This window comes from Opisthocomus hoazin, chromosome 1 (assembly GCF_030867145.1).
Source record: "Opisthocomus hoazin isolate bOpiHoa1 chromosome 1, bOpiHoa1.hap1, whole genome shotgun sequence".
Classification (NCBI taxonomy): domain Eukaryota; kingdom Metazoa; phylum Chordata; class Aves; order Opisthocomiformes; family Opisthocomidae; genus Opisthocomus; species Opisthocomus hoazin.
This window is the reverse complement of record NC_134414.1, coordinates 131,243,299-131,269,135: the sequence shown is the minus strand read 5'-3', so window position 1 is coordinate 131,269,135 and position 25,837 is coordinate 131,243,299. Positions and strand designations below refer to the sequence as shown.

The following is a 25,837-nucleotide window of genomic DNA, read 5'->3' as shown; positions in this document are numbered from 1 at the left end:
TTACGGGAGACAGTGTCGAAAGCCTTGCTGAAGTCGAGGTAGACAACATCTACTGCTCTCCCTTGATCTACCCAGCCAGTCATGCCATCATAGAAACCTATCAGATTGGTCAAGCATGATTTTCCCCTTGGTGAATCCATGTTGACTACTCCTGATAACTTTCTTTTCCTCCACTTGCTTGTTGATGACCTCCAGAATGAGCTGCTCCGTTATCTTTCCAGGGATGGAGGTGGTAAGGCTGACCATCCTGTAGTTCTCTGGGTCCTCCTTCCTGCCCTTTTTGAAGACTGGAGTGACACTGGCTTTTCTCCAGTACTCATGGGCACCTCTCCTGTCCTCCAGGACCTTTCAGAGATGATGGAGAGTGGCTCAGCAATGACATCTGCCAGCTCCCTCAGTACTCGTGGGTGCATTCCATCGGGGCCCATGGATTTGTGGGCTTGCAGACTGTTTAAATGATCCCTCACACAATCCTCCTCGACCAAGGGAAGGTGATCCTTTCTACAGGCTTACTCTTACCTCCAGGAACTGGGATGCCTGAGGGCCGGCCTTAGCACTAAAGACCGAAGCAAAGAAGGCATTCGGTAACTCTGCCTTCTCTATATCCTCCACCACCAGAACACCGACCTCGTTCATCAGTGGCCCGTGTTTTCCCTAGTCTTCCATTTGCTGCTGAAGTACTTGAAGAAGCTTTTCTTGTGTCCTTGACATCCGTTGCAGATTCAATTCCAAGTGGGCCTTAGCCTTCCTCATTGCATCCCTGCATGCTCTGACAGCATTCCTATACTCAAGTGGCCTGTCCCTCTTTCCACATTCCATAGACCTTTCTTTTCCATCTGAGTTCCGCTAGAAGCTCCTTGCTCATCCATGTGGGTCTCCTGCCTCCTTTGCTAGATTTCTTGCTCAGGGGGGATGCACTGATTCTGAGCATGGAGGAAGTGATGTTTAAACAGCGACTGGCTCTCTTGGACCCCCCTACCTTCTAGAGCCCTGACCCATAGGATTCCTCCAAGTAGGTCCTTGAAGAAGCCAAAGTTAGCTCTCCTTAAGTCCAAGGTTTTGATCCTACTTATTGCCCTGCTTCCTCCACGTAGGATCCTGAAGTTCACCATTTCATGGTCACTGCAGCCGAGGCTGCCCCCAGCCTTCACATCCTCAACCAGTCCCTCTGTTCGTCAGTCTCCACACTAGTGCTTGTACAGTGATTAACAATCATGGAGTGCCAGCTCGTCCTTTTAACTTGGGTCTGATACTCCACGTGTAGAGTTGTCGCTCTGTAGATGGAGGGGTGGGGTTGGGATATGACTGAAGGATGAGAGAGGCTGGAGGCATTTTCCTTACTCTGAGCATGGCCTGATGCATTACTGGTGATTAGGATCTTTGTTGGTAGCACTCATGGCTGTTGTGTTGAGGTGATGGTGTTAACTGCTCACTCTGATTTTGTATGCTGTTGAGGATGCCGCGCTTGTTTTCAAAAATGGCTACGATACAGTACTCAAGGAAAATCTGAGGTATTTTATAGACCTTTCTAAATCACAGATTTTAAAAGTATTAATACTGTTTCTTAGATTTGGGAACTGCTTTACTTAGATCTCTCCTTGTAGCTGATTTGTAGAATTTAGCTTTTGATATTGATGATATTTAGTTCATTAGCAAATTTAATTTGTGTTTTTCTTTTCCTTCAAGTCATCTCCTAGTAACAGCAACTCATATGTACTGTTTGAGAGAGATTCCATCACGAAAGGGACTGGCTTACATACAGTCTCGACAAGCACTCAACTCAGTAGTCAAAATCACATCCAAGAAGAAACACCCGGAACTGATCACCTTTAAGTATGGAAATAGCAATACTTCAGGCATAGAAGTTTTGGCAGTTGAAAGGTAAGCCATCTCAGTAGCAGAGACATACGTAGTAATGATATACAGAATGCTGTCAACTGGAAATCAAGGGCATGCCCTAATTCCCAGCATAGAGTTCGAAAGTAACAGTGGTTACTTTTCTAGGAATAAATAATTCAAATGTGAACTACAAAAAAACGTGCCATCAGGATAAGGCGTATCTGCAAGACCCAGAAGAGAGGAACTCTGTGGTCTGTAACAACAGTTGTTTGGGATGGGATGTGTGCAAGTGTTTTATTTTTGTAATACATCTTAAATGAGAGTGAAGTGAGCAACAATCTGCAGACTAAAGTACAGATTTGTGAAGAGCGGGATTTAAGAAAGTGATCGTTCTTTTGTGGTATGTTTTTGAGATATCTAGATCTTCCTATGCATTGTACAAGGAGTCCAGAAGCCTAACCTGAAAACTCTGAACTCCTGAAACCTGGTTCCTGAAAGTTAGGTTTTGCCAAGCTCAACATTTGCATACTTAAGACTGGGGGGAAGTCAGAGGGATGGGTGTGTTGGGCTTTTTTCTACTGGTGTAGCTTGCTGTTTCTTGGCACTGTTTCTGACATCAGTTGGACATTTTTTGATCCTCTTTGTTGAGGAGAACTGTGTGCAATGGGTGCTCTGTTTCCACAAGAAGTGGGAAATGAGTTTCCTAGCTAACTAGGGAACTTGTTCTGTGCCTATTGGCTGCTTAGAATGAAATTAGGTTGGTAGTAGGTCAGACAAAGATAAATTAAAATGTTGCAGAGAAGTTTGTTGCTTGTTGAATTACTTCATCACCACCTTGTGGACTGGAAGAAATCCAGAAGAGGAAGAATTGTAGATAAATGGACTAGAGCTATCTATAGGAGTTGGGGGGAGAATCAGAAAACAAGGACTGCCATGCTTCAGTCGAACAATGCTATCTGTAGAAATCTGGAATTGCATGATCTATACCATTGTCAATTAATGAAAAACTTTACAGGATGGCCTGTGAAGTACTCCTCAACAGTTCTGAGTTCACAAAGGGAAAGTGTTTCATAGTATAAACAGGAAAAAACTGTTACTTTCTCAGTAGTTTTTCATTTTAATGTATTCCATTCCTCCTTCCTCCTAGTTTGTACGAGAGGAAAAATCAAAACAAGAATTATGGAACTGATACCCAAAAATTTTATAGTGAATTAATGATGGCTTTTTCTAATCTTTTTTTAAGGTATTTGATTCCAAATGCAGGTGATGCTACCAAAGCCATAAAACAACAGATCATGAAAGTATTGGATGCCTTGGAGAGTTAATAACTAAAGACTTTGTAGAGAACAATTTATAAAGAAGAAGCAACCAAGATACTGTATATGGACACAAAGCTGACTGTTTCCCAACTGAATACTAACTTAAGAGAATTTTTCTGTTTGCTGATGGGAGTGCCTGACTAGCAGGCTTGTGATAGGGTAAATTATTATCGATTTCTGAGCAGGTTTTTAAATTTTTTTTAATTATGGGGGTTTTTTGTTTTGAAGAAATGTTTATTATAAAGGTCAGTTTGTTTGATTTTTGATGCAGCCTTAATGTGAGTGATCTACATCTTTGCGAGAGAAGATGCAGCTGGGTTTGCATTAAGTGTATTAAAGGAATGAAGCACTGCCAAGTATGGAGAAGCAGATGAAAATAGAATGGTTTTTAAATTACTGTCCCTTGAAAGTAAAGTGTCTCCATTGCCTGCCATCTATAAATGTGATTTTGCCTGCTGGGTAGTATCAAGGACTGATTAAAAACTTAGGTTTATGAGCAGAGCAGATAAAAATCTTAGAAATACCGGTTCCTTCTCATGAAAAATGGTTAGTCTATCTTGGGCTGCAGATAAATGGAAAAAATGCAAGCAATTTGTTAAATTAACTTTTTTAAAAGTTTTATCCACTACTAGGTTAAATAATTGGAATTGGTGGTAAGGTTATTTTTAAATACCAAAATGAACTGTGCACATTAAGCTTCTACTACTGGGCTGTGATATTTTTAATTACGTAGAATTTTACATTTCATAGGTTGACACTGTTTCTCTTGTAAAGATGAGTGTGTACATTGAAATAATGCTTATGACAGAATATGACAGTTGAAAACAAGTTACCTTGCTCCTCAGAAACAAAATATCTGAGATAATGATTAGACCTTTAAAAACCTTCAGATCAGCACAGACGTGAGTCTGTGCTGATCAAAGGTGTGTTCGGCAAGCAAAATAGTGCACACAAATCAAGAGATTCACATGCTATATACCTGTGATAAATGTATTCATTACCTGTTGCCTTCATTGATTCAAGCATTTGTTTAGATTCTTTTAACTAACATCTAAATTAGTTCAGGTTTGAGAGATGGCAACTATGTGATTGTTTATCAGCAGCTTTGCCACCTATTCCAAGAAAGGTTCTCTTGTTAAAAAGCTCAGAACAGGAATGTCCTTCTGGCTGAGGTATAGCATCTTTGTAGACTGATGTGGAAATTACCAAAAACTGTGAAATAAAGATAATAGGGATTAGCTTTGCTATGTGAAGTCTTCTGAGTATTTGAATCAAAACCTGTCAGCTGGTACATCATCAGGAGGTAAAAGAAATTAAACTGACCTTTATAAAAAACACTTATTCTAAGTTATTTTACTAGGAATCAAGCTAGGGCACCTTAATTCTGGAACTAATTCCCTTTTTTTTTTTTTTTTTCTTCTTAATATCTGAGTAAACACCAATAGAACTTGAACTGTTAAAGATATTTGCATGAAATTGCACCTGGGCCAATGCTCATGTATTTATATTTTTGCCCAGCAGCTGTTGTATTACATTTTTCTCTTCCTACTCCCTTCTGAAAATATCCTGAAGAGTCTTTGACTCTGTGCCTACTTCAGCAATGAGATTTTTTCATGTAAAGATGTTTGTGTTACTGTTTATAAACTACAGTTGTAAATAAATCAGTACAATTTGAACATAACTTGTTCTGTCAGAAAGCATTTAGTTGCATACTGTGTACATTCTCTGAATCAATTAACAGTTTTTCCTAAAGGTATTTTGTAAATGTAAGTGAATTTAATCTTTGGAGTGGAAGAAGCTGATTATGGATCATAGGGACCTACTTTCCGTGACATCTTAGTGTAAGTATTTTGGAATTTAGAGTTAGACTAATGTGATTAAATACTTTCAGGTGAGCCATAGTAAGCATTCATAGAAAGGCCAAAATGAGTTAACAAATGGTCAAATTATAGAAGGGGTCTCTGCATAAATTCCAGACTTGTCAGCATCATAGTTTTATATTATGAAAATGTTGACAAAATGGTACAACACATTTCTCTTCGTCATTGGGGGTGGGGGGATTGTGAAAAATACACTCAGTTGTTAAACAGGTGTATTTGGGTATTAAATATGGCAAGTGGGTAGCGTGGACACTTCTCTGAGGACAACAAATACAGACCTTTTAGATCTACAGTAAGTAGAGCTACAGGAAGTTAGGTCTTAAATCCCTTCTGTGTAGAAATGTATGATCCAAGCCATTAAGAGGCTAGTTATTTGTAATTTTGAAGGCAATGTGCAAGTTGTCAACAGACTCCTTATCTTACAAAGCTCAGTCCAAACTATGAATAATTTCAGTGGTGTTCTGTGCATCTCTATCCACAATTTAAAGGCTACTATGGCCTCATAGTGTAGGTATCTGTAGTTAGTATGTTTGTTACAAAACTTGTATTGCTAATCAGAAATTCCAGTTATAGTACTGGAGTGACAGTTTTTGAAAAGAAACATCAAAATAGTCAGTATCCCATCCCTTTCATCTTCAAGGAATTTTCTTTAAATTACTGGCCAGAGATTTGCAGGCTGCTGTTTTATTTTGCATGCACTGCTGTCTATATTGTTGAATATAAGATGACAGCTGCTATGTTGCTGGGGTTTTAATTTTTGTTTGTATTTATTTTGGTGATAGAAATGAGGTCTGTAGCAGGAAAGAAACATTCTTCTTGGAGTAAGCTTTCCTGCCAAATGGAAGCTCTTACCTTTTGTGTTTTATAGCCAGGGTCAGTGCTTCTGTACTCATTGATGGCTCTCCAGCTGTCTCACAAATTCGTTTAGATTCTGATCTGTATGAGAATTTGTACAGAACTTTATACGTATTAGCCACCAAAAATACTCCGGCCGTGGAGATGCAATTTTATTTACGTTGCCGTCTCCAGATGTACGTAAAGATTACTTGCCATTCTTTCAGTTGCTATTGGGCCTTGCACATGGGGCTTAGCACGGTTTGTAGCTGTTCCTTCTAACTGCATTTTGGTTGTATCTTCAGAACTTTTGGTACTGTCGGTTAACTGTTCTCAATATAGGTGTAGCCTACTGCATGGCTGAGAAGTTTCCCCTTTTGGGGAAGGAGGGGGTGGAAGCGTGTAACTTGTTCTTTTGGCTGTATTTAGTGCCTTCAGATATTTTTGGTTTGAAACTTGAAAAATACACTGTGTCTTTCTGAACCATGGGAAACACTGGATTTTTAGCCCATGCTTTTCACCTGAAGGGGTGATACTGCCTTACTACTTATTCTCGTTCTTTTTTGTGCTCTGCCCCAAAGCTCGTGTGAACTTGGGAGACAGCAGCTGTTTGTACCAGGAGCCCTGCAAGGTGCACTGTTCAATTAAAAAAAAAAAAAAAAAAACCTACCACAAACCCAAAAACTTCATATGTGCTGCTTCTACTACCCTGGGCATGTGTAAAAGGGTGGGAGGCCTGCCAAGGAGCGCCTGCATCTGCTCCTCATCCACAGTTGTCCACTGTTGGTAATTCTGCCATCCTTTGGCTTGGTCAGTGTGGGATGAGGTGTTCCCTGTACTGGGCAGACAGAACAGGTTCTCTGTCGAAGGAAGGTTTATAACTGCTGCAGGCAGTGGTGGTTGTGCGTTTCCCATCCTTCATCTCTCTGCACACATTTCCTGAAAGTGAACATGCGAGAGCTTCATGACTCTGGCTTACCCGTTTCGGCTTATCTTTGCCCCTGCTGGTGTCAGGTGCTTTCAGCTTGTGGAGATAACTCTTGCATGGAAACAGTTGTCTCTGCACAACGTGGAGCTACAGTTCTACAAAGATGCGTTTAAAATCCCCAGCTTGTACAACACGTACGTGAGGCAGCAGTGTTCTGTGTTAAGAGGAGTACTCGGTGTTCAAAGCTAGTACTAAAACCAGCATGGAGGTGCTCTTGTAAAGGAAGATGGCAACGTCCCAGGTGCCCAAGTTGCCTGGGATCCCTTGGGAGGGGCCCCGAGCAGGTACCAGGCTGTCAGGGATGGCCCGGGGCGGGGGCCGGGACGCTGCGGCACACCGAGAGGTGCCGGCCGGCGGCGGTGGGGCTGCGGCCCGGCGCTGAGCCGGCGCCGGAGCGGTGCTGCCGGCTGCCTGCCCTCCGCGGGCAGTGCGCAGGGAAGGCGCAGCAGGGCTGGGGCCTCCGGGCGCGCCGTCCCCTCAGGCTGCGTCGGCAAAACGGCGCGGGGTAGCGCTGCGAAGCCGGGTCGCGGGACGGGGCAGGGTTTTTAAGCAGCAGTATCTGAGTTGTTTTTTTTGTTTTGTTTTGTTTTTTTGTTTTTTTGTTTTTTTTTAAAGGAACCCCGCCGCAGGCCCTGCCGGGGAGTCGTCGCCCGCTCCCGCCGGGGCGCGGGCAGGCCTGTAACCAGGGTGATGGAATCGGCTAACCGTGATGGTGAACGAGGCTGCTGTGTCCCTTGTGCAGCCCTACCCACCTGGGTCTGGGGACAGAGAGTCTGGTCTCCAGGCAATCATTAACGTTAACAAAGAGCAGGTAATGCGTTTCTGTCAGGAGAGAATGAGGAGTGTGGGTTTGTGGAGCGGCCTGAGGAAACTGAGCAGGACTGCCAGGATGGCGAGCCGAGCGGCCAGAAGGTGCCTCCGGCACGGGGAGATGGCGACCCCCGACTGGGCGACCCCCGACTGACCGACCCCCACCCAGGCGATACCGCCTGCTCGGAAGGGAACGATGGAAGAGGGTGACTGAGTCTGCGCAGTAACCTACATGAGAAGCGAGAAAGTTTGCACCAATTGCCGGAGCGAATAATACTGACTATGCATAAATAAAATAAACAAGTATATTTTTGATCTGTATAAACCGTGTGGAAAAGTATGAGGTATGCACGTTCGGTGGAATTATCCCCCGTGCATCCGGCGCTGCAATGAAGAGCGCCTGCCTTCTAACACTGCCTTGGCGTGACGAGGTTTTATCCCGGTTTTCGGTGACAGGCCCCGCTGCAGCCGCCGCTTTGGCGGGGAAGCCGCCCGCCCGCCCGGGGCCGGGGCCGGGGCCGGGGCCGGACTACGCTTCCCGGCAGCCCTCGGGGCGGCGCCCGCGCGCATGCGCTGTGTGAGGGAGAGCCGGGGCCGCGCGGGGATGCAGGCGGCGCGCGGAGCCATGGCCAGTGAGTGGCGGCGCGCGCGGGGGGACGGTTACTGCCCCTCCTCCTCCCCCCCCTCCCCCTGCCTCCCTCCCCTCCTCCGGCCGGGGGCGTGGGGTCGAGCTCCGGCCTCCGCCGTGAGAGGGACCGCCGCGTAGTGCCGGCTGCGGGGGGCTCTCGGCGGAGTCTCCCCCTCCGCAGGGGTTGCCCTGAGGCGCCACCGGCCCCTCCCCGTCCCCGCTGGGTGCTCGCCCTCCTGCCCGGCGTGGAGGCTGCCCGCTGCCCCCGGCCGGCGTCCTCCGCGGTCCCCGTCCGTCGTCGGGGCTGGGAAGGCCTCGGCCCCGGGTGCTGGCTCTGAGCCTTGGAAGGGGTGCGGGATAACGGCGGTGCCGGAGGGAGCAGCCCTGGGCACCGCTTTGCTGCGGGCCGGTGGGAGCCGGGAGCCGCTGCTGCCCCCGCCGCCATGGTCAGCTCCAGAAATGTGGTCTGAGCCGACCAGGCGTGCTCAGCTTCCAATGTTTTCCAAAAAAACCGTGCTACATGGTGATACAAACCACATCCCACTCTGATACACTTTTACCTGGCTGTGGTGCACATCGCTATAGACTACTAAGAATTGGTTTTAAAGAAGTTTTTAAGGCAGCTTTGCAAGGTGGGAGGAAGGGATCTTGGGCCTCTACAGCACTGTTGCACATTTCCCTGTATTTATCTTACTTCTGCCTCTCAACGTTTTTAAACAAAACTGTGGGCACAAGTACATGTATTCTGTTGTGACTGAGCTTTGATTTTGTCCGTTGACAAACTCCAAGCCTGAGGCATAGGGAAAATAAGACTAGTGGTTTCCTAGTGTTTTACATATTACGGGAAGGAAGTTAGTTTGAAATTTTTCCTAGTGCTGCTCTTCTAGTTTTTCTGCAAAAGTGGATTTATGCTGAAAGGTAAATCTTAAAGTGTCCAATTTCTCTGAGGTAGAACGTATTCCACAAATACGGGAAAGCTTTAGGCAGACTCCTGGTATGGTTATCTAGGTGGGTCTGGAAGCTAGCTATGGATACTTCTGTTGAAAATCTCAGTGAAGCTTTGCTTGCTCAATAGCCAAATATTAAGAGTCTCTCATGTGAAGAGTGCCAAAGTGAGCAGCAAGTAATTTGTTCAACCTCTAGAAATTAGCTGCTTATCTACTAACTAAACTAGGAGGAAACATATTCTGCCTGACTGTTCCTGACCCAGTCTCACCTTCGCTTGAATCAGTTTTTCCTGTTTCCCTGACCACTGAGGCTGTGTTGTTTGCAGCTTTTGCTTTATCCTGTAGTGATACCGGCTATATGATAGGGGAGTGTTGAAGAGAAGAGAGGTGCTTTGAAACTGGGTAACTTTTGTTTTATGAAACCAGAGCATTTTTAAGGAGACAGCTCTACCTGATTAGGATGTGTTTACGTGTTTTCGTACAGCCTGAAGTATCAGGAGATTCATGGAAGGAAGTCCAAGGAGAGTGCTCAAAACTTCATTTGATCTTTTCCACTTGTGTACTTCAAGAGCCTGCACTTACAAATCTTGCTTAGCTGCAGTAGAGACAGTGTTGATAACACTTGCAACCGTCTCTTGGCTGGAAACCAAACTGCAAAGAAAGAATCAGGAAAGATGTTATCTTTAATTTCTTTTATAGCTATTTCCCAGTCTAGATATGATTTGAGGGACAAAAGCAAACTGTTCCCGTATTTGGTGCTTTTGGGATTGTCCAATCCTTTAGTTTGCTGGTGGCATTTTAGGACATCCAGTGCTCATCAGGCAGCGGGGGCAACAGAAAGACAGGCTCACGAAGCGTGTAGCCAACTGGGAAAGAAGAAGCAGGTCCAGGTGACTGGCGGTCTTCCTTTCTGTCACATAGTATCTTACATTAGAACTTGGGCTGGGCACTGCCTAGGGGAAGTGTTACTGGCGTGTGAACTCTGTGATCTTCGACCTGAGCAGAGTGATGGTGGTGTATGGTTCCCATTAACAAGCCTACGTTTGAATGTTCTCCCTGTGTTAAGAGACTGTTTCCAGAGTCATAGACAGACCACAAAATGGGTTGGAAGTGGTTGGTGTAGATGTTAATATGTAAGCAAATTTATTTTAAGAAATGCTTGAATTCAAACTTTGAAGAGTTTTTCTGGGGGGAATTCTGCTGACTATTTTTTTTCTTTTCTGCCGTTAGACTTCCGCCTGGCTCTTATTCAGCTTCATGTATCTGCTGTTAAATCAGAAAACCTTCAACGAGCCTGTGGACTGGTGAGAGAAGCATCAGCTAAAGGAGCAAAAGTTGTGGTTCTACCTGTGAGTAAAGATCACGGTCTGCTTAGCAGCTGTACCTCACATCCTTGGAAACCTCTTTCTGGTGTTACTAATGCATTGTATATTCCTGTTTCTCTCTGGATAGCTTAGATGCTGTGTGAGGCTCCAAAATAGGAAAAAAAACAGGGTCCTGTCTAGCAGCACACTTAAGAGGGGGGGAAACAAGAAGTTGAAAAAAAAAACAAATAGGTTATCTTTGTCTGGTTTGATTTTTGCTGGTTTAAATCCCAGGCAATACCATCCCTGGCATGTTCTGAATTCACGAAAGTGACACTGTAGTTTGAATCTTTGCAGAAGCCTCCCATGCTGAAAGTGTAGGAAAAGGTGATTTTTGGCTAAAGAATGTTGATATGAGGATGAAAGGAAACAGGTGTACAGTGATTCTCTTTACCATAATCATTCCAGATTAGTCAGTACGTGAGAAACAAAATAGGACATTTCTAGCAGGTCATTTGTGGCTGAATTACAATTAAAACACACTTCTCTTGTGACTTCCTTGTGTGGGAACATAAATAGCCACTTACAATTACTGATGATTTCTGATTTACTTTTTGGACTTCAGCCATGATTATGTTCCTGAATTTTCACATGGATGAGTGTGCTGGCAACAAGGTGATCTTTCCAGTGCAGCTCTGTGCTTTTTTCCTCTCTCGCTGAGGGAACGTGTGTTACCCCTGTGCCTTGCAGCATCTGACTCAGGAGTGCAAAGTTCTTCTCTGGGTGAACTTTTGGTCTGAGTGTTTTACACACAGAATGTTTTCCCTCCTGCTGTCCCAGGCGAAGTATTAAGTAACCTTCCCAGCTCCTCTGTGCAAACACAGCTCTTCTGTTGCAAATGTGACCTTTGGTTATTCTGGCTGGGCCCCCTGCATTGAGATTATCAGTTATTTGTTAGTTTCATCATGGGTACAAACACTGAGTTTAGCAGACCTCTCTTCAGTTGAGATACTCGCTTTGCCAGTGATAACTTATGCTTTTAGAGTAAAACTTGTCAAACAAGGGCAAAGTTTTTCATAGACTTTTGGGAGGTAAATTTTGTACTGGTATTAGGACATGGGCATGAAATATTCTCTTCCCTCCACTTTTTAAGTCATGCTACATAACAAACAGAAGTAACTTGCGCTGACTGTGTAATCTGCACGTCTGCAGAGGAATATGGCAATTTTCCTTTGACATGTTAGCCTTGGTGTGTTAATTTTTTTTCAATTCTGAACCAGGAAAAATTTATGAGAGAAAAACAATTTGTAATGTTTATGGATAAAGAAGTAAAAACGAATCCATTTTAATCTAGAAACTGATAGAAAGCAATTCAAAGATCTGTCCCTGTAGGCTTACCGCTTTGGAGAGCACAGGACTAGGTGATCTGTGCAGACAGTCTGCAGTTTTGTTCCAGTGTCAGCTTATGAACAGCCTCATGCACTGCTGCCGCAAGCTTGCACAGAGCTCTGCCTGTTCTCTTGAGCCCATGGTTTCAGTACCACCCGCTTTGACGCTGCAAGTGGCAAGATGGAGGCAGAGACAGCTGGCATTGCTTTAATTTCCTTGAAGTTCAGTCCAACTTTCAGAAGCCTGGGGAGCTCATCTGACAGCCTGCGGAGACTTCCCTTCCTGCCTCTTCCATCCACAAATTCTGCTGTGGGTTAGCTGGCACCTGCTGGCCCAGTGTCTGTATATGGTGCAAAAACATCCATCCAGTTTTGGTTCAGTTTTCCATATTCAGCAGAATCTACTGCAGTTGTTGAGAAGTTTGCTTGAGTGGTTAAGGCAGAAATGTTTATTGTCCAATTCACAGCTTGATTTTTTTTTTTTTCTTTTTTTGGGGTGGGGTCCTGTTACAACTTGCAGTGAGCAAAGATAACAATCGAGGCAGATGCTTGGGCTGGGAATCGCTTGCCGAAGAGTAGGTGCTGGTATTGTTTGATAGCATTTGTGGCCTTCAGCTGTACTCCTTCAGGGAGCAAAGAAGTGTTGGAAGGGGATTGTGTCTCACGTGCTCACAGACCTGGCAAATATAATGCAGAGTAGAAGTTCTGGATATCTTGAGCATCTCAAATACCACTAGCCACCTGGCTTAGGCATCCAAACTGCTCTGTTAGTCTCACTGTCTAAAGATTACATGCCTGGTTCCGAGGGATAGCAAATCTTTAACTAGAGCCTAGGACAGAAGACGCTGTTCAGTTGTGAGGAAATGGTGTTTAAAGGATTGTTTTAGCAAAAGAATAAGTAATTTTGAGAAATGCTTGCTTTTGCAAAGGTCCGTTTAAAAATCAAGAAATCACAGGCTGTGGATGAGCACAAGCATTTTACAGTTTTGAGAGGATCTGTTTAGCTTGTAACTTGTCAAATGAGCTGGGTGGAGCTTGGTTCTTTGTTCTGATGAGAACATCCCTTGTGATCTTGCTAAGTCAAGACTGATAGCTGTGCTAGCCTTGCTACTTGCAGCTTGCATGATACTCCTAGCTCATGTTCTGTTTGGCACACGTTCACACCAACACACCCATTGTATTTTCTCTAATTGTTAAGATCTCTCTGGCCTCCTGATATTTGCTGATTTGCTTATTGAGCTCCTGTAACTAAAGATTGTATGCGAACATTGAGAAGAGAGGAGTTTGAAAGGTCAAGTACATCTCCTTGCAGGAATATTACTGGATTTTAACTTTTTTTTTTTTTTTTTTTTCCCTAATTCTAGGAGTGCTTTAATTCTCCATATGGAACCCAATACTTTAAGGAGTATGCAGAGAAGATCCCTGGGGAATCAACACAAAAGCTCTCAGAAGTTGCAAAGGAGTGCAGCATATATCTCATCGGAGGTAGTTTACTCCTAGTGACCATCTCATTGAGGGAAAAATGGGCAATGTCTATTAGTGCTATTAGGTCAAAATTCCATATAATACAGTGGGGGAAATCTTTGTTCTCACCTTTACAAAGGATCCATTCCAGAAGAGGATGGTGGAAAGCTGTATAATACGTGTACTGTCTTTGGGCCGGATGGTGCTATGCTGGCAAAGCATAGGAAGGTAAGATGGCAGAATATTGTTATTACATGGAATCACAGAATGGTGGGGGTTGGAAGGGAGCGCTGTGGATCATCTAGTCCAGCCCCCCTGCTGAAGCAGGGTCACCTACAGCAGGCTGCACAGGACCTTGTCCAGGCGGGTCTTGAATATCTCCAGAGAAGGAGACTCCACAACCTCCCTGGGCAGCCTGTTCCAGTGCTCCATCACCCTCAGAGGGAAGAAGTTCTTCCTCATGTTCAGACGGAACTTCCTGTGCTTCAGTTTGTGCCCATTGCCGCTTGTCCTGTCGCTGGGCACCACTGAAAAGAGTTTGGCCCTGTCCTCTTGACATGCACCCTTAAGATATTTGTAGGCATTTATAAGGTCCCCTCGCAGCCTTCTCTTCTCCAGGCTGAACAAGCCCAGCTCCCTCAGCCTCTCCTCATAGGAGAGATGCTCCAATCCGCTCATCATCGTTGTAGTCTTCCACTGGACTCTCTCCAGTAGTTTCTCATCTACAAACCTATTAAAAAGTTTTTCAGCAGCATTGCACAAATGATTTAATCTGTATCTAAAGGTGATGCGAATTTGAAGAATCTTAAATTAATAATAAGCTATGTACTGTCAATGAAATTGCATGTAATTTTTATTTGGGATGTGTAAACATCCCATCCAAAGGTGGTTGTAAATTTGCTCTAGATAAGGATGACAGAATGCAGAAGGCATAATTGGTTTTTCCCAGGTGCTGGGAAAACTGTGGTAAAGAGTAAATTCTGATCCAACTCATCTGGCTTCCTTGGTCTAGGTCTAAAACTATAGTGTCTCTTAAGTTGGATCAGGATTTTCCCTCAGGTTCCCAATGGATTTAGTCCGTTATCATAAATACTGTTCTTTACATATTTTGTGTGCTATATGTATGATTAGTGAAAACAACCCAAGTCCAAGTTCCATAGTTAAGCTGTGTCTGCTGTTTGTGATAGATGCTTGCGTACTGTCATCTTCCACCTGGACATTGCTTTGTGCCTTCTGAGAAACTGCCTCCTGTTCATACCTGTAGAGTGCAGTTGCTGTTATTCTCACTGTGCATACAGGTATCGTTCCTTAGGTGAACAGCAGCTTATTTCTTTCAAGGAAAAACAAAAAGAGAATGCAAGGTTACTTGGAACAAATGAGGTGGTGCAAAATACCTCTGGGGTGCAGGTATAAATTTATTCTGTTAACTGATTCTGCACTTAGCTACACTATTAGATTACTTTCTGAAGTATTGTGTTGCTTTCCGTCTATCATACCACACCAGTCTGCAAGCCTGGTAGTTGTTTGCAGAATGAGTGCAGGCTTGTACTGTGTAAATGTGAATCAATAATAGTACAAAAACAGCTGTATTATTAAGAAGCTCCAGCCAGGAACAAAATCTTCCATTGCAAGGGAGGGATAAAGACGGTCTACAGGTGCTGAGAGGCATCTGCATAGGTGAAGTCATGGGAACTTTGACTTGGTGAAGGTATTTTCTGGAGAAGTTTTGCAGGAATGGGACTCAGGTCTTGGAGAGGAAAATATCACCTACTTTAACATATTTAAAATAAATCATCCTGAAAAATTCGAGGTGTTTTATATGTATCCTTTTGCAAAATTACTCGTTAGATCAAAATATCTAGCTATTTTGCAGAGATTCTTTCCATGAAGAAGATACAGAGCCATACTACAAATTAATTGTTATATTTTTAGCTATTTTCAACTACTCTCTATTACCGCATGGGAGAAGGACAGGGCATTCTATTTAGTAAGCAATAAAAACATTTGATGTGTGCATCACTTGGGTCACAGGGATTATATGTGTTGTTTACAATGGCCAGTCTTTATTTGTTTTTCTTCCCCCAAATAACCGAAGACGTGTATTTCTGTAAAAAAACAATACTGCTTTAAATCATCTTTAAGAGATCTCGTAATCTTAGCAATGCTCAGTTGGGATCCTGACAGAAGAGCAGTCTAGATCAATGGTAACTAGAAAACATGTGCCTAATAGAAAGAGCCTCAAATACCGAGCAGAGAAATTGTTATTAATTGTTATTATTCATACTATAATTACAGGTTCATTTGTTTGACATTAATGTTCCTGGGAAGATACAGTTCAAAGAGTCTGAAACACTGAGTCCAGGGCACAGTTTCTCCATGTTTGATACTCGTGAGTAGAAGACAAGCCCTCTGTTTAAGGAGCTCTACCTCCATAACGCTGCAGTCATTCTGGAGTTCTCTTCCCCCTCCCCCTCCCCAGCAATGGATTTTCAGACTGTCGGCTTTATGTTAGGCAAGATAGTTTTAAGTTTGCTCCAAGTGCGTGGGTCAGTTCTGGAACTTTTAAAAAGGGCAATGTGATTGCAAAAGGGTAGAAGAGGAGAAAGGGCTGAAGTATACATCATGGCACTTCCCTTAATGAATAGTGGTCCTACTGATTTGTTAAAGAGAAGTTACTGTATTTTTTTTAATAGCAGTTACATCTTCAAAATGGTTCTTAGACAGCATGGCTTGGAAAAGAATATATGTGGCAAACAACTACACTGGCACATTGTTTCATGCCAGGATAGTATAATAATGGAGACAATTAACTGTAAATGCCATTCTTGAATCAACCACAGCAGATAAAAAAGCAGGATGCCTACTCTCCCACCCCGACAGCGTTCAGAAATTAACACGTCCTGTTTACTGAGCTCTCCCACGAGTCTCATCTCCCATGGTCACTTTTCCTCCTTGCAATGTGCATGCTGTAAAGAAGTACATGACTGTAGTTTCTTTAGTCCATGAAGAGCAGTGAGTGCTTTCTTCTCTTGGAAAGAAAATAATGCATAGAATTGTAGAATGCTGTGGGTTGGAAGGGAGCTTTAGAGGTCATCTAGCCCAAGCCCCCTGCAGTGAGCAGGGACATCTTCAACTAGATTGAAAACCCTGCAGCTAAATCAGAGAGGAATATAGACAGAGACCTGATATAACATGATGTTGTCAAAATGGCTATTTTTAAAGGGTAGGTGAGACTGCTTGTCACAGCCTTCCTCTCGTCCTGAAGCGTGAATTCTCCCCCACAAATAGCCAAAGCTTGTTACAAATATAGCTCCTCTTGTTACTCTGAGAGATGTAAAAGAACAGCTGGCAGAATGGCTAAAGGGGCTCTTGTGACTGCTTTTGTGTACTTGTGACAGCAATATGACGGTTGTCTCTTGTGTTTTGAGAACAGCATACTGTAAAGTGGGCCTGGGCATCTGCTACGATATCAGATTTGCGGAGATGGCTCAAATCTACGGACAGAAAGGTGAGGCTGGGTCACCTAATGGAGCCTGGTTAGCCCTAAGGCCTGAACCGTGCAGAGCTGTTTCAGGATGTTTCGTACTGGGCGAGCTGTGTGATCAGGCACTCTCATCCTCGCCCAGTAACACAAAATGCATCTTGTTGATTTTGTTATTCAAATGAGTGTCTGTTCTCCTGGAGTAAAGTAACAATGGCTTCCTGATACACATTTGCTGCTGGAGTCGTGGAGATGGGTGTATCCCCACACTTGGTAAGGTATCACGGGGCTTTGCTGACAGAAGTCATCACCTGTGTCATGCATGGACAGTCTCTATTTGGTTCCATTTTGTGCAGAGGTTGGGAAGTACTGAGAGAAACCTTGCCTTGAGTCTCAGTGTGAAGGGCTGCTCTAGGGTAAACCATCTTCTCCTTAATGATGGTTGGGTTCTACTTTTCTTCTAACAAAGGTTGCCAGCTGCTGATATATCCAGGGGCTTTTAACCTGACAACAGGACCAGCTCATTGGGAACTGCTGCAAAGGGGACGGTAAGAACAAACAGCTTATGTCCTGCTCCAGAGGGAGTTTTAGCACAGGGAACTGCCCTTGTGTTCCCAGTGACACTGTGCATCAGAGGTGGTGCTGCAAGACCACTCCTCTACTGGAGCTGTACCATTCCTCAAGCCTTGCATGGGACACCAAAATGATTTTTCTGTCAAGGAGGGAAGTGGGAAACGCTTAACCCTTCACTGCTGCCAGCCCCTCCACAGTTAGGTGCTTTTAAGGACCTTTTCCTCATGGCTCTGTAAGCACCCTTCACACAAACTTCTAGAACTGCTCGAATTACAGACAGAGGTAGACCCTGAGATTCCTGAATGCAGTATTATTTATTCATTTGGTCAGCTTCAATCAACTTTGCTACATACTGAACGAACATGTAATTCATTCTGCCCGCTAACTCTTTCCAGGCTCTGCTTTCTCTGACCTTTGTATCATTTACCATTTTGGCTAGTTGTTAGGAAGATGTATAGCTTGCCCTTCAGAGTGAATTCTTTCACTGCTGCTTAGTTAATTGGTGGTATAAAAAAAATTCTACTCACTTTTCCCCCCTTCCCTCGTCTTTCTGTACACACAGAGCTGTTGATAATCAAGTCTACGTAGCTACCGTATCTCCTGCTAGAGATGAAAAAGCATCCTACGTTGCCTGGGGACACAGCACTGTAGTAAATCCATGGTGAGTTCAGAAGAAAACCCCACCCCACCCCCTTTTCTTGGTAAAAAATGTTTTACTTGATGTCACATTTCAGTTTCAGATTTGCATTTACTCTTAAAAATTTCGTAAGTTCTTGATAAAAAGCACCTGAGACAAATCTACATTCTCAGAATCATCCTCTATAACTGTCTGACTGAAAAACAAGAAAGAAACTAAAACTAGTTTAACAGTGTGTATTCTTTTTGGTAGCAAAGAAGCCACTTAGTACTAGTATTTAGCACTAGTTAAGCTGTTGACCTTTTCCACTTGTCCCTGAGATTCAGTCCACTGCATACTCTGCATTATGGCAATTCTCTGTGCAGAACTGAACCCTCTCAAACAGCTGACACAAAACTCTCTCATTTCCTCAAAGAACAACACTGCTTTGACACAAGACAGAACCAGAACAGTATCTTCAGCTGTAAGAGACACATTCTGACTTACGCAGAAGTCACACAGGTACATGGGAGGTAGAAGTGACCAGATCTTCAGGCAGTTGTTTTTCTTCCAGGTAAATCCACTGATAGTTCTCTTCCAGATGATTGCAAAGTGAGAAAAGCTTTACTTAAGTCTTGAGATTTTAACTTTATATGATGAAAGCAGTGGCAGAACACCTAATGGGAGACATGATAAAGTTCAGTAGCTCATGCAGAGTAGAATTGTGCTCCTATTAAAAGCCAGTAGGCTCTGAAAGGAGGAAGTGTCAGTCTGCCATGTATGGTGGCTGTCCCTGGTGAAGTTGTTTCTCTCCCCTTGAGGTATGTTGCATGCTCACATGCATCAGCTCTCAGAGTTCCTCTTACCATGATTCTTGATCTTCAGAAACAATTTACATTACATATGTATATGTCACAGATAAAATGTGCCACATACAGAGCCTGGAAGTGATTTCTATCATGCCAGAGGTATGAACGATGATGCTATTTTTAGGACAGCCCTGCCTTTGCAGCTATAGAGATCAAGGGTAGGAACTTCCTTTTGTACAAACAGCAGCAACTGGACTGATGCCTTGAGACCTCTGTGTTAATGCTGTGAACAAATGTGCTTAATTTTGCAGGGGTGAAGTCATAGCCAAAGCCGGGGCTGAGGAAACAGTTGTATACACAGATATAGGTAAGGGTAAAGTTGGTTTTTTTCCAGTACAGGTCATGAGACTAAGGAGAGACAGTCTTAAAAGACTGTGGCCTTGCACATGCCATTGCAGATTATGTAGCATTCCCATCCCTTCTCCACCTTTGCTGGATTAAAGCAAGAACACGCAGCCCTTGACTACACTCTCCCAGTTTCCACACGTGTGAGGAAGCCGCCACCTTAGGAAGGAGCAAAGCTGAGGCTTTCTTCAGCCCTGGCTACCAAGTTGCGGTGCCCCACAGACCCGTTCTCCACGAAAGCTGCTCTTGTCCCTTCCTTACCTCAGAACAAGGTGGGAGCTTTCGTTTTTGACTGCTGTTCTAATAGCTCTTCCTTCCCCCACTGCAGATCTGAAGAAACTTGCAGAAATACGTCAACAAATTCCTATTTTGAGCCAGAAGCGTTGTGATCTCTATAGCGTGGAGATGAAAAAGTGAAGCTGGGTGAATAGGGAAGGTTCAGTGGGCACAACAGCTGCTGCTTTCGTCTTCAGAAGGATTCCCTTACTAGTTGTTCCACAATCTACTGCTAAACGTGCCAGTTAATTAAAAAAAACCCCAACTTGGCGGTGTAATTGTAAAATTGATTCAAATACAACTTTTTATATCTCTTCTCATACTTCAGTATTTCACAGCTACGATAAAGATGGAAGTGAAATGAGTTCAACACAGTAACAGTTAACATTGCCTTTTATGCATCACAATGTTTTAGTTACCTTTTGGGGACTTTTTTGTAGAACATAGAAATGGGAACCTTGTTCTCTCTGGAAATCCTCTGAAGTCAACTTTGGTATTAGGAATTTTTCAGTGAATTATCAGATAATCTAGAAGCACGATTCTTCCACCTTTGTCCATCTTAGTTCTGTGTGCCTTAACAAAGTTCTTTGAATGCCCAACTTCTAACTTGGAAAGCTTAAAATTTTAACACACTAAGCAAAACAAGCCAAATTCTGTCCTGTACTATCAGGGACATTGCAGGAAACTGCCAGACAGAACTGCTACTATAGAAGCAGCTGTAACACGTTTCAGTTCATGGAACAGATGCATTAAATTCTCCTGCTTGCAGTTCCTGTTACTGCTGAAGTGGTGCAAGTTACCGTCTTGTTAAAGCCATTCACATGCCACCACACCTTTGCTACACACTGCTTCCTTCATACAATGTCTGAACGGGCTTTAGTTCTGCTGCCTGGCTGTCTGCACCTGAAAAGGCTCAGGGGAGTCAGTCCCAAAGGGCTGGAAAACTTACTGCACTGATCAGGTCTTTCTGCCCACCATCCCCCCGGAGACAGGTACTAGAAATGCTCAATGTTTAAATGCATTATTGCTACCACAGGCCAACCCTCCTCAGCTGCAAGGAGACACTCCTTACTTTGTTGCTCTTGCTGAAGAGCCTAACAAACTGATTATTAAAGATGGCTTTAAAACACTTAAAACTAGCTTAGCATTTTGTAGTTCTGTTGTGTTTGGGGTTTTTTTCTTAGAAGGAAGACACCCTGGTCCTTCTAATGTAAAAAGATAAGAATGTGCCAATGGCACTTTTTTTTTTTCCTCCTTGGGATGAAAAAAAGAAGCAACTATAAATATCCAGCCTTTACCACTAGAATTTTAGTCTTCCAGCAGCAAAAAGTAATAATGAGGCTCAGGGAGATTTCGAAATACAAAAATGGGAAGAGGGAGAGAAGATTTTGTCTTGCTGTAGCTAACTGCTAGTTTCCCCCAAAACGACCTTACCTTTTTATTCATGTTTGGCCAGCCTCTTCTTCCCAAAGCTGCTTTTCTTTTTTTTTTAGTGTTCTCTTGGCTTCTCTGGAACGAGCTAGGTGTGTGTTTTATAGAGGAAAATTAATGGTTAAATTAAACCAAACCCTGAGGCATCTTTCTGCTCAAAAGACAGGTGGCACCATTCCACGCAGTGGCACTATCTATTCCAGCAGGCATTTCTGGTCTGTACTTTTCACTGCATTTTGGTGTACATACTGTACTGGAACTGTTAAGAAACAGGCCACAGAGCATAAGGTGAAATGAAGATTTATTTGTTGAAAAATAAATATAAAAAAAATTTAACAATTTACTGTTTGAGTCAGATCTCCTGCATTAATTAGCGCCTCCCACATACTCAAGAATCAGCATCCATGATGGCCATCACCGGGCTCCAACTTGTAAATCATAGCAACTACTATACATCCATTTTTCTAAACTACTCCGTCTGTCTTTCCCTCCCCTCTCTACACTAGCTCAGCATGCAGCAGCGCAGGAACTAACTGCTACCTCTGGAGGATTAAAGTAGCGCAGGATTCTCAGGGGCTGACCGCTTAGTTTTAAAACGCAAAGTGCAGTCTGAAACAGACAACAGAATCCGTGGCCCGGACGCTCCTCCCCTGGAATCCCACATAGAGAGAACGGATGACAATCCGTAGCGAGCTCCTTGGGTGAACTCGGCTGAAGACGCGATGAGCTCAGTCCTCTTCTGCCTGTCAGGACAACTTCTAAGCAGCTTGTTCTAGAGTACTTTAGGGGTCTCCAGTGCAATCCACTCAGAATTGATACAAATGGGACTGAATTTGGGGGTATTTCAATGAAAAAAGTACACAGTCAGTTCTCACCTAAATGCTTAAATCAGTCAATACTCAATCTCTGCATTAGTAGAAAACAGGCACTTTAAGTATCCGTATTACACATATACACCAATATTCTGCAGGTATAGAAAAACAGCCAGTAACAGCCCTGAAATAGCTCCAGAATTTCAGCCTGCGAGAGTTTAAATTATTTGTAAAGAAATGGCAGCGAACACCACAATGGCTGTTGCATCAGGTAGTGTTATCACCACTGCAGCTGGGAAGCCTGGTTAAAGTTGGATCTAAGCTGCCCTTAACAGCTGCAGAAGAAGTTGCAGTACAGCTCCTTAGCACAGGCGAGTTCCCTCTGCTTTCGATCTGCAGTTAGATCCTTGCAGTTCAAGTCACAACTTCTAACCTCCATTTTGGCAAACTTGTCTCTAACATGAACAACAGGGATTTTACAATGATCAGAATTAAGATGCAAGACAATGGCGTAGAAGGAACCTCCCAGAGTCTCTAGGCTACACCAGGTTTAGCCAAGTCTTCAGTACTACTAGCTTCCTACATTATTTCAACAGATTCGGGGTTTTTAAAATAGCAGTAGTACTTGTTTCACTTCAGCTCTCCATCCCTGCTAAAGAAAACTTTTCACATGCACACCTAGCTTAAAACGAAACCTCAACTGTATCAGCCATTAAAAAAAAAAAAAAAAAAAAATCCCTTTCACTAAAGGGATCCACCTGCACACACACGTTAACAGGGTGTCAGCTACTCAGAGTCCCAGCTTTCCTGGCTGGATTTCCTTTCCCCTGTAATCTTCAGCTCTGAAGATCATACCTCTGTGGGTGATGGGAGCAATCAGAGATAAGACTTGTTAATTCCATATCTTGTCCTCATTTTTGCTTACAGGTTGAAGTCAGAGAAGATGACAGGGAGTCAGTCATTATTAGTTCTTCCTAGACTCAGAGCAACATCAAAGCAGCAGAGCGTGCACCACTGCAGAGAACACTTTCATCAAAACCTGTTCTTATACATGTCAGGGAGAGATACTTGAAGGTAATATTTATTTTTTCAGTTTACAGGTGATACGTCATTTACAAAAGAAAATTACAGACAATGCATCCTTTCAGTGCAGTTTCAAACTAGTTCAAGAACAGGCAAAAGTCTGTGATGATTTGGAATGCAGTATTCGACAGCACATGCTTTTTTCCCTTAGTTGATTGGGTGGGGTAAGGAATGGGGTACAGGTAGGGTGAAGAGGAGAAAATGCCAATGTAAGTAAGGCCATGCGAATAAGAACTCCTCGGGAGGACAGGACACATCGGTCAGTCTGGCATGTGTTTGTTCTCAGGTAACTGATGCAGAGATTGGAAGTTCCAGAAGACATTTGACACTTGTTACGTGCAGTGCCCTTAGAAGCTGCCAGTACCTTCCAATCCCTTCAATTCTACACCAACGCTATGATTTCAGATCACCTAAAGAGCTAGCTAAAATAGAATGATTAAGTCTTTATATCTACTCTCCACCATCTGAATTTCCAACTGCAGTTGCTGGGAGAAAGGAAGGTCATGTTGAAAATACAAGCTGCTGCTCCAGGGTGGCACAGCTAGAGAACAAGACAGTTTGACAACAGCATGGTTCATTTCTTTCAGAGATGAAATACACTAGACAATTCAGCACAAGCAAATCTAGGATTTCAGGATGGAAAGAAGCCCAAATTAGTGTGTGGTAAATTAAGCTACATCAATTAAGTATTTGCATGAGGTTTATCCAGCCACATCAATCCAGGGAGAGGCAAGATGGACTGACTAAAGCAAGAGAGCCCTCTGTGAAGCTCCTAGCTAGAGGAAGACTGTTTGTATTGGTATCTAGTAACTTGCCAATCTGCTGTCTGCAGAACAGTTGCTTCCTTCCTACAGTACTTGTAATCCTCAACAAGACAGGGCCTAAACAACAAGGAAACCAGTACAGATTCTAAATCCATTATTTGAAGTTTTAGCCTACGCTTTGCTCCTTATCTCACTTAATCCTGCAAAGGGGCTATTACAAGGAGCAGATCAGAACACAGCAGTCTCTAGAGACTGAAGAGAATTCAGACAGTCTACTAGCAGTTACTTTTAATCAAGAGTGTCAGAGATCACAAAGATTATATGCAAGCATGACCCTACCTTGGCAGCTCTACTCCCAGCAGTGCTTTCTGATCTTGAAAGTCCCTCTGAACCCTCCAGAACATTTTCCTGTGACATCCAGGTAAGGACTGCTGCACAGGAACAGGACCTTCCTTCCAGTAAAGCCTACGCTGAAGCAGTGTTACCTGGCCTCTTTCCCCAGCCAACCTTGGCACTAGCTCTCCTACACAGTACGCTAGGGCTTTCTGGGGTGAGGGTAAGGACTATTAAATTAATTCCCTAATAGCTGCCACAGGACTATTTCTAAGTAAGTTATGCAGAGGGTGGGAGGGGCTTTAAGGGAAGATTGTGCATGCTTGCATATATTTACAGGGATTCTCTCCACATCTGCTGACTTAAAAAAACCCTCTATTATTAAACAGTTTGAAAATTAATTTTTTTCCTTTTTGCAAAATTAAAATTAACCCTCAAGGATTAATTCCATATAAAAAAGAAACCTATTTTACAGCACTGACTAGCATTACCTTTAAAATCAACAGGAAAAAACCCACATGCTGTAATATTGTTTGATAAAGCAAAAATCGCCCACAACAATCACCCAACATGAACTAATGTGAAGTTTTTATTTGCATGGCCAAAATACCTTCCTGTTGTTCCCCTGCAACTTTATTTCCCTTAATAGGCTTCAAGGGTTTTGCTGCAGAAGGAACAAGATGCAACACTGTATACTTCCTTGAACAACCACTCCCACAACACCTAAACATTTAACAGATGTAGCAAATGACAACACCACGAACGGAAAAAAACTAAGTTCCACCATTCAACATGGTCTGCAACAACGTCTTTAGGGCCAGCTGAAGTGGGCAACTTCACTTTAGAAGGTCATTTCTTCCTCGTTTCTTTACAGTGTTGGTGGTTTCAATCCATACTTCTTTGCAACTTCTGTCTGGGCATAGGCAGCATCACAGAGTGAGTAGAGGTGGGCCATCTCCATTTCAGATTTGGCCAGGTTGATAGCTTTGTTGAACATTTCAATGGCTTTATCCAGATTGCCTCTGAAAGAAACCAAAATTTAGTCCAGTTAAGACTGGCAAAGCAATCTCCTCATCTCTACAGCATCTTCTGTCCTTCAGGACTTAGTCTCCACTGCTAACAGCTTAAAAGGACTTTGGAGGAACCACCACAAGTACTTGAGATGACTACGAGCACACTGAGCAGCTGTTACCAAGCCTAAGCAACTAGGGCAGCTGTTAAACAGCCTTCCTCTTGAGAGCCACCATGGGTGGTAGTGGGGAACAAAGTGTTCTCCACAGGACACCAAGTTTACTACAAAGATAATGCTGGGACAACTAAATGAACTCTCATTTCCCTTGAAAAGAGTTTGCATTCTTAAAGAGGAAAACTAGCAAAGACAAGAGCTCACGTTATTTAAATAGGAAATGTTTGCAAAATTTCTCCTGGCAACAGCTTAATCATCTGCCCTTTTGATGGCTGGACATACTCTGCTCTCAGCTACACCCCAAACTTTTGCACAATTGTAATACAACATGCTGTTACAGCACAGTGCATTATAGTCTTTCCTCTTCGCCCTTGCAAACTGCAGTCCTGTTGGAATTCAACCCAAATGGTCAGGCTTGAGAGTACAGCTCAGGATCCTCAGTACAAAAGGTCCAGTACGATATGTTTAAGGATTTACATTAGATACACAGGAAGCCTCATAATGATTAAGGAAGTCACTTTAAATGCAGAAGGGATGGATTTAAACACACACAGACTCATCTGCATGTTGTCCAGTAAGTATGAGACTGGTGAACATGGGAACTTATCAGATCATAAAGCAAAATTATGCCATAAAGGAAGGCCTTCCCTAAGAGTCACAGAACAGA

General features: G+C 43.3%; 3 protein-coding genes across 4 annotated transcripts in view; 2 read left to right on the top strand and 1 right to left on the bottom strand.

Annotated features, from left to right (window-relative positions):
* Window positions 1–4,816, top strand: part of TBC1D23 (TBC1 domain family member 23) — a 43,085-nt gene extending 38,269 nt beyond the window's left edge. For both annotated transcript variants that reach the window (XM_075436058.1, XM_075436052.1), the window contains 2 exons: window positions 1,687–1,881; window positions 3,083–4,816. In XM_075436058.1, the coding sequence (XP_075292173.1) occupies window positions 1,687–1,881; window positions 3,083–3,164 (277 nt within the window). In that variant the 3' untranslated portion in view covers window positions 3,165–4,816. The remainder of the gene's footprint in view (window positions 1–1,686; window positions 1,882–3,082) is intronic.
* A 3,430-nt stretch (window positions 4,817–8,246) lies between these two features.
* NIT2 (nitrilase family member 2) lies at window positions 8,247–21,336 on the top strand. Its single transcript, XM_075436040.1, has 10 exons — window positions 8,247–8,302; window positions 10,476–10,594; window positions 13,302–13,422; window positions 13,541–13,629; window positions 15,697–15,790; window positions 16,835–16,909; window positions 17,352–17,430; window positions 18,018–18,116; window positions 19,192–19,247; window positions 19,614–21,336. Exons 1-10 carry the CDS (start codon window positions 8,275–8,277, stop codon window positions 19,700–19,702), a joined length of 849 nt encoding a protein of 282 aa, XP_075292155.1. The 5' UTR covers window positions 8,247–8,274; the 3' UTR covers window positions 19,703–21,336.
* Window positions 21,277–25,837, bottom strand: part of TOMM70 (translocase of outer mitochondrial membrane 70) — a 25,529-nt gene continuing 20,968 nt past the window's right edge. The window contains exon 12 of the mRNA XM_075436027.1: window positions 21,277–25,006. Within this exon, the coding sequence (XP_075292142.1) occupies window positions 24,853–25,006 (154 nt within the window). The 3' untranslated portion in view covers window positions 21,277–24,852. The remainder of the gene's footprint in view (window positions 25,007–25,837) is intronic.